Source organism: Paroedura picta, chromosome 3 (assembly GCF_049243985.1).
Source record: "Paroedura picta isolate Pp20150507F chromosome 3, Ppicta_v3.0, whole genome shotgun sequence".
In the NCBI taxonomy this organism is placed as follows: domain Eukaryota; kingdom Metazoa; phylum Chordata; class Lepidosauria; order Squamata; family Gekkonidae; genus Paroedura; species Paroedura picta.
In genome coordinates, this window is record NC_135371.1 from 75,409,851 (window position 1) to 75,425,123 (window position 15,273).

Sequence of the window (15,273 nt, forward strand, 5' to 3'; positions counted from 1 at the left end):
TTCTGCAGCTCCTGTTCTATGTATCCCATGAACTAACCCTGGCGCTCCTGAGTCATCAAACTGCTTCTTGGAAAGAGGCAGTGAAAGCCATTCTTAGAGCTGTGACCCAAAGCTATGATGCTGGGAATTTTACTCTTATGCACGAGATTTGCAACATCATCGTTCCTGGTGGTAAAGCCTTAATACTTTCTTCTGCTCTGTAGAGTCATCAAGCCATGGAAACAAAAGAGGCTAATCTCCTTGTAATCCTTTAGGACTGGCTTTCTCAACCAGGGTTTTGTGAAACTCTGGGGCTTCTTGATGGCCCTGGAAAGGTTTCCCAAATAGGTGGGATTTAATTATTTTTTAAACATTTATTGGGTGATATGATATACTAGATTCAAAGCCCGTTCCTAAGAACGGGCTTTGAAGGGCCCCCCACCGCTGCTGCCTCATCGAGGCGGTGGGCGTGCTCGGCGGACCCCGGGGATGCTGTTCCCGCCCCCCCCACCCCACTGATGTCGCGGCTTCCCCTGGGCCCTCCGAGCAGGCCCGTCCCCTCAGTGAGATGGTGGGCCTGCTCAGCAGGCCCAGGGAAAGCCATCCCCCCCCCCGCCGATACCGCGACCTAGACTGGCCCTTTACCCCTTAACCTGGACTGGCCCCTTACCCCACTCTCTGCCCACTTACCTCTTAACGAAATATGATACCGCTCACCAAGCGGTTCCAGATGGTCATGTCAACCTCCTCCCACAATGGCCATTGTGGGAAGAGGAGGGACCCCAGGTGGGTATGTACATAGCTATACTTCCCAAACCTATTCTGCATGATCATACCACTTTTGGCATTTCTTGAAGCCCAAAGAGTTTCCGGGGTTTCTCAACAGTAAAAATTATGAAAATGGCTGCTTTAGGGAAATGGGCATCCAGTTAACTCTGACATTTTTTAAATAGCCAATAATTCTTCACATACTGCCTCCATCTTCATTCTGTACACAAACTAGCATAGTTCCTTTTTCCTTTGTCCCAACCTAAACATATAGTGGCAGGTGAGATTAGGTGAATTAAATGGAATAACCAAAACCAGTTTTTATAAGTGCTAATAAGGACTACTAAGGAAAGGAATCTTTGAGTCAGTTGAGTGTACCACAGTGTAACCAAAATGCCAAGTTTGGAGCATAAGTTACTTTATTTATAACCCACCTTTCTCCCTAGTGGGGACCCAAAGGATCTTATATCCTTTTATCCATTTAATCCTCACAGCAGCCCTCTTAAGTAGATGAAGCTGAGAGTGTATATATTGCCCAGGGTCACTTGGGAAGCTTCCATGGCAGAGTGGGGATTCAGAACTGGGTTTCCTAGATTCTAGTCTGATATTTTAAACACTATACCATACTGACTCTTTAAAAAATGACTTTTTAAAAACCACTGTTTAACATCTCTCCCAATTAAGTCATCATAGTAACCCAATTCATTGTTTTCTCATTATCTCACTAATTATAACAGAATTCTGCATTATGGCACTTCTGTTCCAAAATGAGTGGCAACTGGCTGAAGAACAGCTGGACAACAGTCTTCTAGGAACATTTCTCCAGCCTTTCATGAGGCAAAGTAATTCAGAATTATGCACTTTTAAGCAGTAATTCACTATTTCAGTGGGCCTTCAGGGAGGACAGTATATAAATATAATTAGAATCCTGATGAATCAGATCAGTGCCCCATCCAGTCCCACAGTGGCCAATCTGATGTTGCCTCTTGGCACTGCAAAAATGTACTGCTTAAGTGTGGAGGCCCACTTTAGTCCTCGTGGCTGGTGGCCACCGATAGGACTATCCTCCATGAATTTAATCTAAAGCTGACTATACATGTGCACATCACCAAGTTCTCTAGTAATGTGTTCCACATCCTTCCCATGGAAATCATCGCCTGATTCATCCAATCCATGGGACCGTCATTGTTCTCACCATATTGCTCTATTGTCATTAGTGTACTGTTACTGTTTACAGCTATTGATGCTACGTTTTATGTAAACTGCCCTGAGTCTTAGGAGAGGGCAGTATATAAATAAATATTCATTTGTTGAATAAATTTCTTTTTGTCCATCCTGAATATTGCTTACCAACTTCATGGAGTGCCTACATGCTCTAGGATGGATGGAAATGTTCCTAATGTAAAGATTTGACTTTGGAGGGATGTTGGGATGCTCAGTATTTCAATCATTTACTTTCTTCTTTTGACAGACTGTGATCATCTGAGAGAAAAGCTAGACAGCTCAGATATACAGAGCTTGTCAGCATACAGGAGTTTACAGGCATTTGTGGCTTACGTGCAATTATACAATCTGTGGTGGAACTTCCCTGGGGATTCCCTGATCTTAGAACATGGAACGCTTACCTCTGAGGTGTGCAATAATGAGCAGTCCACTCTTGGTTGCCAAATTAGCTGTGCAAGTACCTCTAGCTCTACAGAAGGTATACATGACACTGAAGCCAGGCCTGAAGAATTCTTTCACAAAAAGGATGATGGTACTAGCTCAGAAACAGACTCTTCAATCAACTTAAACTTATTAAAGAAGAGACAAGCACTGAGCAGCTGTGGAGTGCTGCTTTCAGAACAACATGCTGCAGTCCAGAGTGTACGGAGGGATATCTCTAGAGTTCAGCAGTCTTTGGCAACCCTGATCCACCAGCATCAGAAAAACAACCTTCAGCAAAGCACCACTGATGAGCAGGATTTGGTGGAAACACAGCTTCCCCTATCAAGTCCAAGGTAAGATTTAAGACTTGAGATTAGGGACATGACATGAACTATACATGTGTTCCATTGATTACAAATAATGCCCTAGAAAACCATACCTCCCATTGAGATATGGAAAAGTTCACACAGAAACTTGATCATATGGTGGCTGCAAGAGAAAAGGGGGTTTGGCATGGTTGGCATCTCCATGTCATGCAAGCTTTAACATCACGTGGGGCTGCTGGCACATAGTTGAGTTGAGATGTGTTATCTGTAAAATGAAGCTCAGTTTATATAGTTTTTTTTAGAGGGCTATTTGGAGAAAGTTAAGAATTTTGAGCAATCATTGGTCTACATACAGTTGAAATCATGGAAGGCAAAAAAAGCAAATGCCATTTTGGGCTGTATCAACAGGGGCATCACATCAAAATCACAAGATGTCATAGTCCAATTGTACACGGCATTGGTCAGACCACACCTGGAGTACTGTGTGCAGTTCTGGAGGCCTCACTTCAAGAAGGACGTAGATAAAATTGAAAGGGTACAGAGGAGAGCGACGAGGATGATCTGGGGCCAAGGGACCAAGCCCTATGAAGATAGGTTGAGGGACTTGGGAATGTTCAGCCTGGAGAAAAGGAGGTTGAGAGGGGACATGATAGACCTCTTTAAGTATCTGAAAGATTGTCTCTTGGAGGAGGGCAGGATGCTGTTCCCAATGGCTGCAGAGGAAAGGACGCGCAGTAATGGGTTTAAACTACAAGTACAATGATATAGGCTACATATCAGGAAAAAAATTTTCAGAGTAGTTCAGCAGTGGAATAGGCTGCCTAAGGAGGTGGTGAGCTCCCCCTCACTGGCAGTCTTCAAGCAAAGGTTGGATGCACACTTTTCTTGGATGCTTTAGGATGCTTAGGGCTGATCCTGCAGTGAGCAGGGGGTTGGACTAGGCATGTATGGCCCCTTCCAACTCTATGATTCTATGATTCCAGTCAAGTCAAGTCAGATTTTATTGCACGTAGCCATAGGCCATTACAATACAAAAGGAAAATATAAAAGGATTTAAAACATTTCAAATCAGTAATAAAAAGCAAATAAGAGAATGTGCAATCTCAGATAATAATTACTTAACATCATAAAAACATTTCCAGATCACATATGTCTACCTATCCTATAGCTCCTCTAGGTACTTGCTCTCTGCAGCACCACTCTGACCCTTATTTTCTTTGCTGCAAGGGCAAATAACTACATTTTGTTAGAAACAAATGAATTAGTATCTGCTAACAAAAACAAGTTTTTCCTGATTGGATTTATCATTTAGCCCATCTAATAGGCCAGCAAGAAATTTGGCCGTAGGATCTGTATACAATGGGCAAGTGAGAATGTAATGTGGGAGATCCTCCAGCATTAAAGCTCCACAAATACAGAAGCATTGATCTTTTGGTGTTTTATGGTATCGCCCACTCAGTACAGCTGTTGGCATTGTTTGAAATTGCATGGAGGTAAAAGCTACTCTGAGACTATGAGTTGAAAGATAGACTAGATAGGAAGATCTCAAATGGTTTGTTTTGAATAATTTGTACCAGGGTGAACTTTTAGATTGCAGGATTAATGATCTACCAATCAAGGCATCTGAGATAAATACCCAGTCTCTGAGTTGGTTATTATCTCCTGAAGTGTTTAACAGGTCATCTGGATTGGAATAACGTGACAAAATGTTGTTTAAAAGTGGAGCGAGAAGGATCTTTGGCCAACAAAAGCTTAAAAGATTGTTCACTGAGTGAATTTGAACTTGATGTTCCATGCTTCCATTTCTTCCATACTTTTACAATGGCCAAATGTATGCGAGCCCTAATTGAGGGCAGACCAGTTTCTTGTCCTTTCAAAGGACCAGTATCTCAGTATCTTATCTTTGGACGGACTAAGATGCACCTGAGAAAAAGATTTTGAATAGTTTCTAAGCTGATAATAATATCTTCCTTCCAACCCCAGATTTCAGCAGCGTACAAGATGTGAGGGACGACCTTGCTAGTAAATAGTTTCAAGGCTGGGTCTATAAGATGTCCTCCCTTTGTGTAGTAGAATCTCAGAATAGACCCAACTAACTTGATGGTTTCTATGTGTGCATTCCAATTCAGGGTCTCTTTAAATGTGACTCCCAGATATTTCAAAGAGCTACATTGTACGATAGGATGCCCGTGTATACTCCAGGGTGATTTTTTGGGTCTTTTTCTAAATACAATTACTTTTGTCTTCTCATAATTAATGTTGAGTGACTCCTCCTTGCAGTATGCACCTAGTTCTTGCAGCAGCCTTCTTAGTCCTATTTTAGTAAAAGAAATTAGGGCCATGTCATCAGCATACAATAAAATGGAGATTTTTTGTTGGCCAAGGGATGGTGGGGAAAAATGAGGACTGGAAAGCCTCTTAACTATGTTGTTTATATACAGATTGAATACGAGGGGAACCAATACACAACCCTGTTTGACTCCTTTATTTGTTGAAATTCTGTTAGTTAAAGATCCTGTTGGGCAATTTATACCAGAAAAGGCTAGTTGATACAAGGTTTGGCAGTGATTAACTATACTAAGACCTTTTCTAAAACCTGCTTGTTGGGGATGTATAACCTGATTTTCATTCACCCAGTCTTCCAGTTTATGTAGCAAAAATTTGCTATACAATTTTGCTGATATATCCAACAGGCTTATTGTTCTGCAATTTTGTGGATCCGTTCTGTCACCTTTCTTAAAAATAGGGACAATAATACTCAACTTCCATCTAGATGGCATTAGACCCGATTCATTTATTTGTGTAGAAACTTTGGCTAGCATAGGTGCCCACCATTCTGAAAAGGCTTTAAACAAGTTTGGGGGAATCAGATCTTCCCCAGGCGCTTTTCCAGAGGTCAGTGAGAAAATTAACCCCCTAATTTCTACCTCTGTTACTGGGGGCCAAACTGGAAGGTCTAAGATGTCAAGGAAAGTATTTTGCATCTGTGACATGTTTGGTGTAGATGAATTAACTCCAAAAACCTTGCTAAAATACTCAAACCAAACTTTCCCTGGGATTTGTGCTTCAAATTGACGCAATGAACTACTTAAACCGTTAGACACAAGTTCCCAGAACTGAGGATCATTCTTTTCATAGACTGCCAATTCCAACTCATTCCATAACTGTCTAGCATGATCCATTTTCTTTTGTTTAAGTAGGCGTTTATATTGAGATCTGAGTTGAAAAAGATGGGACATTAAAACACCAGAGTTACCACACCTGACCTGTCTCATGCAAGAGATCAAGGCTTTTTTGAATGCTTTGCATTCTTGATCAAACCATCCATTGCTTGTATAAGGTATAGCTTTTACTGGTTTATTAACAGTGGTTTGAGGCGATCGACTATAGTCTCATAGCATTTATTAGCGTCATTACTAGAACATAAAAGAGTTAATCGCAGGGACTCCCATTCTAAATTTTTAAATGTTTGAAGTAATTTGTTGTTTAGTTTTTCAGACCATTTAGCTCTTCTGAAACCTGGAACGGTATCTTCTGCAAAACCTTGTACTGGTTTCAGTAGGATATTATCACAAGTATACAACAATAGTCTCAGAGGACAATGATCACTCCAAGGGCAATTACCGACCTCAAGATGAGATACTAAATTCAATAAATCAGGTGATATAGCAATATAGTCAATTGTACTTGCCTGACAGGTTGACAGATAGGGAAAGATCCCACTTATTGTGTCATAATTGGTACCATGCAAAACATGTAAATCAAATAAAGAAAGAAATTCCAAAAATTTCAAACCAAACTTATTAACAATTACATCCTTTTGATAAACAGTCCAGAATGGTAGCATGGAGAGCAATTTGGGCATTGGTCTCTGGTCTTACATCTCTTAAACCAGACCCTATTCAAGCATTAAAATCACCACAAATAATAAACTGGGCTTTTGGGTGGTGGTAAATCAAAAATTCCATTATAGTGGCCAAGGAGTCCCAGGGATTCTCCTTATCCTGATCTAAGGAACTCTTGGGCGGTATGTATACATTGATACACACTAGATTTCTGGAATAAAGACCCTTAATTAAAATTGTCTGGAATTGGTTGGAACAACAGTTTACTAAAACTTGCACATCAACTTTTAAGTCAACATTTACTAATATCGCTAAACCTCCACTACCCCGGCCCTTTGGGTTGATCCTAACTCCTGGGACTGAAAAGGCTTGGTAACCTTGGAGGGTGGGGGAATCAGATTCTTGGGACCAGGTTTATTGGAGACATAGGATATCATGGCCCTGTAAAAAGGTTAAAAAATCTGAGTCATAAAGCTTGTTCTTCCAACCTCCAAGATTCCAGGATAAATTTTTTTGTTGTCAATCCAGTTTAGAGATAGTATTAAGGTCACCATCATGATCTTAAAAAACACAGCCATTTTTGAAGATATTATAGAGTCAGGGTTAGTCTGCTGGTTTATTATAATCTCTGTCTCCATCTTGGTCTGTGAACAACTGAGTGATACACTTTTGGGCTTTCCAATATTTCCAGCAGCTATTTTGGGAGGAAGTGGAAGTGGGGAAGCTGAATCTGATGGATAAGAGTCTATTGTTTCACTTGTCGGCTTTACTACTGGCGCCTGTGGAGACAACTCATTTTTTGTATTCAGAAGTTTTTGTCTTAGGTGATCCAGTCTATCAGTGATCTCAGTTTGTTCAGCAGGTGGGAGGGCTGAGAAGGAGTTGATTAAGTTCTCTTCTATGGAATAATCGGGAATAAAATGTTCACATTTCTTATTAATGGAATCAATAGAGTCAGTCCAGTTTATCAAATCTCCATGAACAGCGTCCTTCTGATCTTCAGAATGGTTTTTATCTATCGTTGAGGATTTAAGTTGCGGAGGCTTTGATATCAATGAAGTTAAAATGAGTTTATCGAATACTCGGACTGGAAATATCCCTTTTGTATGCAAAAAGGGTTTCTGGTGCAAAAAAGCTGTAAGTACCTTAGGAGTCGTGAATACAAGCATGGTTCTTTGTACCTGATTTGAGTTGTTGAGAGGCTCAACTGAAATCAAATCAATAGGCGATATAGACTTGCCAAGGAGATCTCTTAGGTGTTGAAATACCTGGTGCTTGGGTTTCCAAAGAGGCATTCGGCCTTTATATCTGCAGATAGTCACACAGATTTTGCAAGCCTGTAATTTTAGCTGGTATTATAGACTCATGCCATCTTGTATTCTTGCAATATTATCCGCTGTCATGAGGGGTTTAGGATTCTGCTTTCGTGGTACAGTTTCGTTAGAACTAGAGTGAGTAGCTTCCCTCTTTATATGACATGAGATAAGCTGTGAAAGATGGTGAGTTTTGGAATCAATTTCATTTAGCCTTTCAAAAATAAACTTCATGATTTTAGCAGTCAGGCGTAGAGGGTCACTTGATATGTTATCTGGGTCTCCAGGATATTCTCCTTGCAACGAATTAACTAAATCGTCCTTTTCTTCTTTACAACAATTATCCGTTGTAGGGTTGATCAGAGGAGAGAATTTACTGGCAGTTGGATGAGTGCATAATACATTGTTTGTGGCAAAATAATCATCTATTTTTAACTGCTTGGTTCCTGGAGGTGAGCATGATTCTTCTTGTGGCCTTTTGTTAACACCCATAATTAAAGGCACAAGCACCAGCAGAAAATAATTCCTATGAGCATCTAAAACAGATATTTTCCAGGCAAAGAATGAGTATGAGATAAACACAAAACGGTGTTTTCCCAACCTGCAATCCAACAAACATCAAATTTCCCAGCTCTCTGTCACAGCACCTCCTCAGCACTCAGACAGCTGACTGCCATTAGCTGCTAATTAAAGGATTTGCTACTTTCTTTCAATACAGTTCTCCAGTAAAAAAATAACATTCTAATCAAAGTTGAGCCACCAGATGTATCTATAATCCTACTGCCCTCCAAGATAACTGTTCCTGGCTTCGAGCAAGGTCCTTAGTGTTCTTCAACTCAATTCAAGGCTATGGGCGTTGAGGCTTCTCTTGATAAAGACAAACAAAGATAAAGTCCTACCAGGAACTGTGATGTTGGCAGCCTGGGCTGAAAAGTTCTTAAAAACTTCCAAGAAAGCTCACAACGCTCCAAAGGGGGAAATTCTTGAGGCCAGCTGCCTCTTTCTATGATCTAAGATTCTAAGGTACTGGGCATAATTATTCTTGGAACGGAAAATCAGTTGTATATTCTGGATGGGGCCACACATAATAGGCTTAGTTTTAGTTTCTGTGTGCTCCCTCTGGCCAATGATTGTGGGACTAGCAGGAATTTCTCATTTTAACGGGATATGAAGCAGTTAAGAAAACAAAGTTGTGTTTCTTGTTTTCTTCAACAGCAACATAAAAGCATTTAGGGAAGTTTGTTTTCTTTGGGCTAAGAGATAACACAGAGAATGAGAAATTTAACATTTGCATGCTATGAAGTGGTGGGAACTTTGAATTGAATTTCAGTTCTGCGTACTGTACTAAACCTGGCCCTTGGACTCACTGAAAACCTTTATAAGAATGATTTTACTTAGAAAACATGCTGCCTTTAGTGGCCTGCTTGGTCATTTTGTTAACTGTAGCAAAATCATTTTCATAAAGCCTGAAAAAGTGGTCTAGATCTGATTTTTAAGAGGGAAGTATGCTTAGTCTGAACAGGAGTACTTTTACTTTATATAATTAACTTAACTCTTTACAGTATGAATGAAGTCGGTGAGCCAATTTCTCTACCAGATCTTATGAAACAACTTACAGAAGCAAATCAGAAACTAGCAGAGTTTCCATCTAGTATAAAGGTAAGGGGTAAAGATTATATGAAAGTTAGAAAAGTAAAGTCCACTAAAGTAAATAATTCCTATATTTGCCTAACTTTAGTAATTCCTTCATCAGTAGAGATGGGTGCAATTAGGAAATTTCATAACATGGGTGATACTAAATAACTTTTGTGCAACTGGTAATACAAGACTCTTGTGCAAAAATAGTCTTGTATTACCAGTTATCAGTTCAAGATAAATTATACGGCTAATGCTTTGTTCAGTTTTGAAAGATACCGTACCATCTCAGGCTGAGTGTGCATATTCAAAACTTATTGTTACAGGATTTGCCTTTCCCTGATGTCCTGGAGTGCTGCCTGGTTATGCTTCACGTGGGAGCCCAGAGGGTGGTAGATCTGGACCCAGAACTACGCGAGCAGTGCTTACATCTACTTCAGAAATTTAGAGCAAATGATGTATATAGAGAGGCTTGTAGAAAGTTCTTCACATGAATCTCCTGTTCCTGTCAAGTAAATTTTTTTGTTTTTGATATGAAGAACTAGTTTTGAAGATTAATGTTTCATTCTTGAGTGGATGAATAAGTTCAAGTGGCTATTGTTATACAGTCATGTCGGTAAGTCTTAATGCTTTTGTGATCCTTTACAAAGAGCCCACACACCTTTTTTCAATATTGTAAAACGTTTTTTACTGTAAGAAAAATATACAAAGGGATCCATGCAGTATTTTTGTGTTCAGGCCTCTACCCTTTGAGTTGTGGATGACAAATGATCAAATAAAGAAAATGTAATGTACTGAATTCAAACTATTTAAAATTATTCCTGCAGAAGTAGTGGTTCTTGAATCACTCAATTCCCTGCAACCTATTGGCTAGCCACTTAATAAGACATGCTGCTGGAACAGTGCTCTGTGTGTTGAAAAAATCTACTTGCATTTCAATGAAATGTCTTCATACCCCATTACCAGGAACTGGACTGATCAATTATATGTATTTTAGTTTGTTCATAAATCATCTTCTGGTATCAGATGCTCTAAAAATTTTATCTCATGGCAGAGGACAGCTGACACACTCTATTAGGCAAATAGGCAACGTAATGGTTAGCATTTATTACTTACTGAAAGCCTCAGTCTAAATACAGTATTGTATTAAATGGACATTGCAGGGAGCAGCAGTATATAAATCACATAAATAAATAAATAAATACAACACAACACAACATAATTTGGTGAACACCCTTCTCAAAATAAGGATGGGAGTAAAAAATAGTCTCATAACTTAAGAAAAAAGTCTTTATTTTATAAAATTAAGAACCAATAATATATATACACACAAGCATTTTTAACACCAGCTTCCAAATTAATGGTATTAAAATACCAGACTGTTGTCACCTTCCATTTGGTTTTCAGGACTGTATGAAACTTGCTTCATATTCTATAGCCATTTTCAACAATCTGGGGCTGTAATGTAGTATAAAAGGGAAATCTAGAAGCTTTAACTTTCACTGGTTGTAAAATTTTAAATACCACATGTAATTTTATTCACTTAAGAACCTCCAGTCATTAGAAAGTTAAATTATTTCACTTGAAGTAGAACCAGACTGTTTTTAGTACAGACTGTTAATTGCAGTCTCAAGCATGCAGACAACTTTGTTCCAATCTACAGTAAAGATTAAACTTAATATAATACTCCATGGCGCAGCAATCTAAAGGAAGGAGGTGCTCGATATAGTGCTAGCCAATACAACCAAGACTGCTATTAAGACAGATCTTTCATGTTTTATCTCCACCACCAGGGTTGAATGGTCACAAACAGACTTACAGAAAAGGTAAAAACTAGCAGAGGGCTGGAAAATGCATACCCTCACAGAGAGCAAAAGATGTTTTAAAATAAGCTTTCAAAAGCTGAATCTGCAAGTGCACAAGAGAACTGCAGCTCTGCTGAAAGTTCTGAAATGATTAACTCCTTGCAAATTCAGTCTGGTTTAAAAGAAAAGAGGTATATACATTATAACTTGTCCCTCTGGCTTTTTACATAGAGGCAAGATACTTTACCAACAATCATGATATCACTTGATCAGCATCTTCTGGGATTTGACACAAAGATGCTTTTTGCTCTCTTCAAAAACTTAAGTAGTTTTGCCATTTGTTTGAAAGGTAGGAGGTAGTTCACACCCCCATGGCCCCTTGTGTAAAAAGAGACCTACTTGTCATTGCTGCATATTGTTGATAATAGCCAAAATACTCAGTTTTTCTTGGGCTGTTTCTACATCTTCACTCTGCTTCTGAGCCACTCCAGTACCAAGGCCATATAGTCTCCCACAGTACTTTGCATCATCAATCGTATCCTCAAAAAACAACTGGAAAAAGAAATAATCATCACATTTCTAGTAGTGCCATTCATCCCTTGTAACTTTTGCCATATCAAGACATTTCTGCAAGGCTTACATTACTCTTTGAAAAGAACCCTTGAACAGTATGAATTTTTTCTAGGATAGAGTTCAGCCACACAAGTCCCACCCTTACTGATGTTTCAGGATAGGCAATTTGCATGTACCTCTTTCATTCTGAAGAAGGCCATCCCTGTGAGTAGAGAGTCTGATCCAGCTTGGTGCTGCCGTCCGATCCGCTGCAAATCTAGCTGGTCAGCAACCTCTTGAAGACCTCCCTGCCATACAGAAAACAAATCTGAGAAATGAACAAGTCTGATGCGGGGGCTGGAAAAAGGCAGACCACGAAGGCATAATAAACGTGGCATGAGATGGATTAAAAGGTGAGCAACCATGTTCTGTACCAACTAAAATTTCTAGAAGACCTTCAAAAGGGCAACCCCATAGATGGTGCATTGCAATAAACTATTCATATTTAATAAATGAAGGTAATCTAGTGCAAACAAATAGAAGAAAACAATAGAATGGAGAGGACCAGAGATATTTTCAAGAAAATTGGAGATATGAAGAGAACGTTTCATGCAAAGATGGGTAGGATAAGGGACCAAAATGGTAGGGACCTCACAGAGGCAGAAGAGATGTAAAAAAGTTGGCAAAATAATACAGAGGAACTATACAAGAGCGAGCTTAACATCCCTGATAACCACGATGGAGTAGTCAGTGACCTGAAGCCAGACATCCTGGAATGTGAAGTAAAATGGGCCTTAGGAAGTCTGAGCAACAATAAAGCTAGTGGTGGTGACAGCATTCCAGTTGAACTATTCAAAATCTTAAAAGACGATGCAGTAAAAGTGCTACACTCAATATGCCAGCAAATTTGGAAAACTCAACAATGGCCACAGGATTGGAAAAGGTCAGTTTACATTATAATCCCAAAGAAGGGCAATGCCAAAGAACGTTCAAACTACCACATCATTGCACTCATTTCTCATGCTAGCAAAGTTATGCTCAAAATCCTACAAGCTAGGCTCCAGCAATATGTGGACCGAGAACTTCCAGAAGTACAGGCAGGATTTCGAAGAGGCAGAAGAACTAAAGATCAAATTGCCAACATACATTGGATCATGGAGAAAGCTAGGGAGTACCAGAAGAACATCTACTTCTGCTTCATTGACTATGCTAAAGCCTTTGATTGTGTGGAGCACAACAAATTATGGCAAGTTCTTAAAGAGATGGGAATACCAAACCATCTTATTTGTCTCTTGAGAAATCTATATGCAGGTCAAGAAGCAATAGTGAGAACCGAGCGTGGAATCACTGATTGATTCAAAATTGAGAAAGGAGTTCGGCAAGGCTCTATACTGTCACCTTGCCTATTTAACTTGTATGCGGAGCACATCATGAGAAAGGCAGGGTTAGAGGAGTCAAAAATTGGGGTCAAGATTGCAGGGAGAAATATCAACAACCTCAGATATGCAGATGATACCACACTAATGGCAGAAAGTGAAGAGGAACTAAAGAGCCTGTTGATGCGGGTGAAGGAGGAGAGTGCAAAAGTTGGCTTGAAACTCAACATCAAGAAAACAAAGATCATGGCATCCGGCCCTCTCAATTCCTGGCAAATAGATGGGGAAGAAATTGAGATAGTGACACATTTTATTTTCCTGGACTCCAAGATCACTGCAGATGGACTGCAGCAACGAAATTAAAAGACGTTTGCTCCTAGGAAGGAAAGCTATGGCAAATCTAGACAGCATCCTAAAAAGCAGAGACATCACCTGCCAACAAAAGTGCGTCTAGTCAAGGCTATGGTATTCCCAGTTGCAATGTATGGCTGTGAAAGTTGGACCATAAGGAAGGCCGAGCATCAAAGAATTGAGGCTTTTGAACTCTGGTGCTGGAGAAGACTCTTGCGAGTCCCTTGGACTGCAAGGCGAACAAACCCGTGAGTCCTAGAGGAGATCAGCCCGGACTGCTCCAGATCCTGAAGATGAAACTCAAATACTTTGGCCACCTCATGAGAAGGAAGGACTCCCTGGAGAAGAGCCTAATGCTGGGAGCGATTGAGGGCAAAAGAAGAAGGGGACCACAGAGAATGAGGTGGCTGGATGGAGTCACTGAAGCAGTAGGTGCAAACTTAAATGGACTCTGGGGAATGGTAGAGGACGGGAAGGCCTGGAGGACACAACTTCGCACCTAACAACAACAACAATCTTGAATAAGGATTCAGTAACAAATGAATGATGATACCAGGAAGCTGGCTTTCTCAACCAGGGTTTCCCAAATATATATATTTCAAAAAATTGTTGGTCATGTTGACCTACCCATCCCCTCCCAAAATGGTCAATGATGAGCCTGGAGGGTATAGATATGTACACAGCTATGCTTCCAACCATATTGCACATGCCACTTTTGGGGTTTCTTGAAGCCTGAAGAATTTTTCAGTGATTTCTCAATGGTAAAGGAGTTGGGAAAGGCTACCATGAAAAGAAGCAAAAGACAAAGCCCAATATGACTGGTAGTGATGACACAGCATTCAGAGTGTTGTACTACCAACTGACAGAGCCAGATTCAAATTCCCCATTCTAATTTGGCGGGTGACTTTGGCCATTCATACACACTAACAATATTGTTAGGAGGATAAAATGGGGAAAAGAGAAAAATAATGTAAGCCACCTGAGGACCTCACTGGGGGTGAAAGGTGAGTGGGTTTATTTACATTATTCCTTTTTTACATAGCTGTGAGCAATTTTAGCTTCAACCCTACAAGGAGACAGGAATAAGAATGTGACTTGTGTCAAGGTCATCCAGTAAGTTTCAATGCAGGGATTCAATGCACCTGAAAAATTATTCCCCACCATTAACCTATCCTCATCACTTCTAGGAAAAAGTCATGGCCTCTAGTAAGTACTACTATACAATACTATTACTCTTGTAGCACATACAGTGCATTTTATATGTCAGTTTCCAAGTACATACTGCAGCATACATAATCATCCATTTCATTTCAGTCTATAAAACTGAAATACTTTTTTAACAAGATTATGTGAACATAGACAAATGTAATACCATTCTCATATTAGCAAGCCTTAAAAACTTTACAATTTGGATCAAAACTCTGGTCCAAATATAAATTACACAAAACTTAAAAAAAAAATTTCCCCTGCTGTATGTACATTTTATAAATCCAAGGTTTAGGATTAGCATTTGAACTCCCAACTTTCTTGACATTTTCTGGATTTGGTCATGGTAAAATGATAGGGAACCAACTGATCAGCATCCCAGAAACAAAGCAATGATAAAATTATGTATATCTGATTATAAAAAAAAGAAACACTATGTAATTTGTATGGTGGTATACATGCAAACTCAT

At 39.7% G+C, this 15,273-nt stretch overlaps 2 protein-coding genes across 14 annotated transcripts in view; one reads left to right on the forward strand and one right to left on the reverse strand.

Moving 5' to 3' along the window:
* The window catches only part of GEMIN5 (gem nuclear organelle associated protein 5), a 76,797-nt gene extending 66,485 nt beyond the window's left edge, over nucleotides 1-10,312 (forward strand). For 7 of the 8 annotated variants that reach the window (XM_077326437.1, XM_077326438.1, XM_077326442.1 and 4 more), the window contains 4 exons: nucleotides 9-171; nucleotides 2,219-2,747; nucleotides 9,441-9,537; nucleotides 9,840-10,312. In XM_077326437.1, the coding sequence (XP_077182552.1) occupies nucleotides 9-171; nucleotides 2,219-2,747; nucleotides 9,441-9,537; nucleotides 9,840-10,007 (957 nt within the window). In that variant the 3' untranslated portion in view covers nucleotides 10,008-10,312. Of the gene's footprint in view, nucleotides 1-8; nucleotides 172-2,218; nucleotides 2,748-8,231; nucleotides 9,415-9,440; nucleotides 9,538-9,839 lie in introns of those variants that run through there. The other variant, XM_077326443.1, reaches the window with a different exon arrangement.
* A 477-nt stretch (nucleotides 10,313-10,789) lies between these two features.
* CNOT8 (CCR4-NOT transcription complex subunit 8) overlaps nucleotides 10,790-15,273 on the reverse strand; it is a 36,202-nt gene continuing 31,718 nt past the window's right edge. For all 6 annotated transcript variants that reach the window (XM_077326447.1, XM_077326448.1, XM_077326451.1 and 3 more), the window contains exons 6-7: nucleotides 12,068-12,178; nucleotides 10,790-11,870 (exon numbers count right to left, since the gene is read on the reverse strand). In XM_077326447.1, the coding sequence (XP_077182562.1) occupies nucleotides 11,721-11,870; nucleotides 12,068-12,178 (261 nt within the window). In that variant the 3' untranslated portion in view covers nucleotides 10,790-11,720. The remainder of the gene's footprint in view (nucleotides 11,871-12,067; nucleotides 12,179-15,273) is intronic.